The following is a 4,399-nucleotide window of genomic DNA, read 5'->3' on the forward strand; positions in this document are numbered from 1 at the left end:
AGATACTGAACTTCTTCATTGTTGAAATTACAATAGCATTAGTCTATCACTTTTAGAAATTCCAAGGAATGTGCTCAGATCATCATGAAGACTACAAAACTGAGATAAAAGAGAAGTAATTATAAAATGAAAATACTAAGTTGTAGTCCCGCTGAGAAAGATGAAATCGAGTTCAACCATATCTGTGCAACTGTGTTGATAAACTTTACAAAAGAAGCACATTGAAGTAGCTTAGATAATATCTTAAGTGGATTTTCAGCTGTTAAAGACAACTTTTGGTAGTCCTAGAGCACTGCTGATATCATTGATTTTGGTAACAGGGAAAGGAGGAATGAACAAACTCAGAGACAATGTGTTACTTAAAATCACATTATTTATTTAAAGCAAACAAGAGATAGTGTCACACCACCTCGTGGCCATGACTTGGATACAGAGCAGTAGTCACATATGAAGACATTTGTAAACCTTGAGAAATTGCACAAACAAAAGCAAAATGGATTGTTGGAGGATTTAGAAAGCCTATTTACCAGTTTGTAGCCCTGTTTATGCTCAAATGACAAAGACAGTTGAAAATGTTAAGGCATACCACTTTACGTTAAAAATTATTATTCATGATTAATCACAGTCTTTCACTACAAAATTTGTTCAAATTTTCTTTGAACAATCTAAGTCACTATAGATCAGACTCCATATGTTGATCAGATCTGGTGGGAGCAGTTTGTGTACCACTATCATGTCCCTAAAAAAGCATGGCTCCCTATTCATCTTACTGTTTTCATTCCTAACAATCCCAAAGGTTTTGAATGCATTGTGCTGAACTGGTTTTACCTGAAGCACTTCTAGACACATCCCAAGAAACACATCATCGATGGGATAAAGTTCCAGAGTTTCACATGCTCCGTAGAGTTTACGCGCAAGGGGACCATTCATCAGGAAACCACCTCCACCAGCATACGGTGGGTAGTAGTTCTTTTCATACAAGACTTCAGGGATGTAGTACTTGCTCATCTTATTACGAATGGGATAGGCTTTAAAAAGAACATCACCCACAAAAAGGTCTTTCAAGTCTTTGCTTGCCTCCAGATACTCCAAGATGTTGGGAACGTTGACAAACACGTCATCATCTCCTTTGAAGATGTAGCTTGTGTTTCTGCAGTACATGGAGAACCATTTCAGGAAGTGAATCTCCTTTAGGGTGAGGTTGAAGAAGCTATCCATGAAGTCCCACTGAAGAATGTCCTGATAAATGTAATTCTCATATTCCAGAAGTTTTTGATGGTTGGCTCTCTCTCCTTCATTGGAAGATGTCCCAAGAAGGAAAAGGATCTTGATATTTTTCCCATTGATAGTCTGCTCTTTGCCCCAAGTTTGTCTTATCACCTCTCTGCGATCATATTGTGTTATCACAGACTTGATGACCATCAACAAGTCCACATCTCCGGCACACTTGACTGGGTGATTCATGAGGATAGGAAAGTATCGGCAATGCCGGTAGAGCAGAAATTGCTTAAAATCGGAGTTAAGACTTGTGAACCATTCTGTGGATAAGAAACTGAGGCTGGCGCTGCAGTTGGAGCTGATGATATCCCATGTTGTGGATTCTTTGGGATGTTCTGCGAGCAATTCCATTCTTTGCATGATCTCCGTACTGAAGTTTACAGAAACGGAGTGGGTGCTCTTATTTTGCAGGTCTATTTCTTTCTCCATTCGCGTCTGTCTTTCAATTCTCTCCGGCTCCGAGGCCTTTTGTAAGCTGATGTGTTCAATCTGGATGATAGTAAACATCACTACCGACAAGAAGAACATGAGACCAATGCAGTGATAAACCTGACGCTGTTTGTTGGTGTACATTCTGGATAAAAAATGCAAATATGTCAATTCCTGCCCACCCTTTGTTATTTGATAAAAAAATAAAAATATTAATAAAAAAACGTGAATGCGTTACTTTGTAATATTTTTGATAAAAATGTCCATTTTGCAGAATTACTGTATTTTATCATTTCAGAAAAAGGGCACTTACAAAAAAGTATTATTTTTAATGTACATTTTTAGAGTATCTAAACAGGTAATTGTTAAATAAACATATCACCTGTATTTAAAGCCGTAATCCTTATATGTAGTCTTTTTATTTGAACGATTTCCTGGAACTTCAAAATCAGAAGAAACACACAGCTGATCTCCAGTGAAGACTCTTTACAGTCTGTAAAGAAAAAGATCAAAGAAGGTAATTTGCTTTCAAAGGCAAAAGGCATAGCAAAAATGTTAATACATAATATTATACACATTAGTAGATTTAAATCAGAGATATATAGCAGTGAAGTAGGTTTACTTTTACTTAATGTTTTTTTCTTGTAAAAAAACGCAGTAGCCTATAGCTAGAAGTCACTAACTGACTTCTATCTCTTTTCTACTCGTTCAAAAAAAAAAAAAACTTAGCTCTCTATACTGTGATTGTCATGGTTCTGCCTCACCTAGTCTTGGATTTCCTGCTCCTGAGGCAGAGCCATGACAAAGTCTTTGGTTATGTGTGGAGAGAAACATATTGTTGTCCTTTTGACAATAATATGCGTTCTCTCCAGTGTCTCGTCATTGGCCCCGCCCCTCTCGTTTCCTGTATTGTTTCCCGGCTGTGTTTCATTACCCTCACCTGCCCTTTGTTATTATCCCTCGTTTGTCTTACCCTATTTAATGCCCTCTTGTTTCCTTGTCCTGTGCTCATGTATTACGTTTGGTCTGTGTACTGTTACGTTGAGTATTGACTGTTTTGTGCTATCCACCTTGTCCAGTGTTCCTGTTCCCAGCCTTGCCCGTCGTCTGTGAGTTTTGTGGTTTACCCTTTCGTGTTTTGATGTTAGATGTTTGGTCGTGTCTTTTAGTTTAGTTTTTTGTTGTCCTTGTTTTTGTTTTTCCCCTTCGTGGGAAGTCTTTTGTTTTGTTTGTATTTTTTTAGTTTTGTTATCCCCATCGTGGGTGTTTTGTTTGTGCAGTGTTTTGGTTCTTTGTTTAAATTAGTCTTGTTTTTGTTAACCCCTTCACTGCCTGCCTGCATCTGGGTTCTTCTCTCCACGTATTCCGTGACAGAATACACGAGCCACTTATGAACCCAGCAGGCAGCATGGACACTGTTCGCTCCCACCAGGCTCGTCTCCTCTGTGGCATTCGCCAGGGAACCGTAGACGTAGATGATTACGCGGGCCGGTTCCTCGAAGTTGCAGAGGAGACTGTGTTCGGGGAGGAGGAGTTGGTGAAGCTGTTCAACGCCGGTCTCAGGGAGCCACTCTCGCGTGCGGAGATGAGGTCGCTGAGACCGCTGGACTTTGATGCGATATGGCTGTATGCCGGGGATCGATCAGAGTCCCAGCCGGCTTCCAGTCCGGCGTCCCAGCCGGCTTCCAGTCCGGCGTCCAGTGTTGTGTCCAGTGTCGTGCCTAGTCCGGTGCAGCCGGGAGCCGGCCCGGTGCAGCCGGCGTCAAGCCCTGTCCATTTTTTAAATCTAGTACTTTCCCACTTTTAAAGGTAAAAATACTTTGAAAAAGAAACTACTAAATTTGAATGTACTTCAGCATTAAAAGGTAGAAAGAAACTTTTATTCATGAAATGTTGATGAGTAAAAAGTATGATATATGCTTTATAATGTAGTGAACTACAACTTTACCAAAATAAAAACACTCATAAAATACAGATATTTCTAAATGTACTTGAAAGTGTCCTTAACTAGATTTAATCCTACACAGATTTAAATAGATTAGTAGATTTAATAAAAGCAATAAATAAAGTAATACAACAGAAAGGGAAACAATATTAATCTGTTTCCCTTTGTAAGTAAAACAGTGTTTAACATGGTGTAACAACATCTAAGATCAACTGGATCTCTTAAAACAGCTGTGTATGTTATTTTCTCATGGGAATTAACTTAGTTGTTTAACACAAATTGAATCTAACATTTGTAAAAACTATTATAAATCACATGGATATACTTACAGTCTGCGAGTCTCAGATGCTACATCTAAAGTAAGACATGTATTCGTAACTGGCCAGAAGCGTATGTGCTGAGATCTTACCTTACTGGAAATGCAGCTTTACAGAAAAGTAAAAGACACCCACATTCTAGAAAAGATTGAAATATCTGGACTTACAATGACATTAGCCAACCGTCTTAACCAGAGACCCCATGCAAAACCACCAATAACACTCAAAATCGTGCTATATGATTTTTTTATTCACAACCATCTAAGATAAAAACAGTTATATAATAAGTAAAACAACGCATGATATCAAGTATGAATTTATTTCCTTTCATCAAAAAAGATTTGTATATCCTTGTACAAACAAAGCCCAACACATAAGTCGTTGGTTTGCGTTGTACATATGGGAAAGAAAAACAATGGGGTTATGATCG

General features: G+C 38.5%; 1 protein-coding gene across 5 annotated transcripts; it reads right to left on the reverse strand.

Moving 5' to 3' along the window:
- Positions 1–364: 364 nt before the first annotated feature.
- On the reverse strand, positions 365–4,036 carry LOC130551275 (UDP-GlcNAc:betaGal beta-1,3-N-acetylglucosaminyltransferase 7-like). 5 transcript variants are annotated; one of them, XM_057328832.1, is made up of 3 exons: positions 3,982–4,036; positions 2,090–2,200; positions 365–1,852 (listed from the first exon to the last, which is right to left on the reverse strand). In XM_057328832.1, exon 3 carries the CDS (start codon positions 1,849–1,851, stop codon positions 646–648), a length of 1,206 nt encoding a protein of 401 aa, XP_057184815.1. In that variant the 5' UTR covers position 1,852; positions 2,090–2,200; positions 3,982–4,036; the 3' UTR covers positions 365–645. The 5 variants fall into 5 exon arrangements, with proteins under 5 accessions (XP_057184815.1, XP_057184816.1, XP_057184814.1 ...); XM_057328833.1 differs by lacking the exon at positions 3,982–4,036 and adding an exon at positions 2,778–3,165; XM_057328831.1 differs by lacking the exon at positions 3,982–4,036 and adding an exon at positions 2,681–3,165.
- Positions 4,037–4,399: the final 363 nt, after the last annotated feature.

This window comes from Triplophysa rosa, unplaced genomic scaffold, assembly GCF_024868665.1.
Source record: "Triplophysa rosa unplaced genomic scaffold, Trosa_1v2 scaffold85_ERROPOS632958, whole genome shotgun sequence".
In the NCBI taxonomy this organism is placed as follows: Eukaryota; Metazoa; Chordata; class Actinopteri; order Cypriniformes; family Nemacheilidae; genus Triplophysa; species Triplophysa rosa.

Excerpts from the sequence above, each read along its gene's own strand:
- LOC130551275 (XM_057328832.1), bottom strand. The coding sequence starts at position 1,851 with ATGTACACCAACAAACAGCGTCAGGTTTATCACTGCATTGGTCTCATG.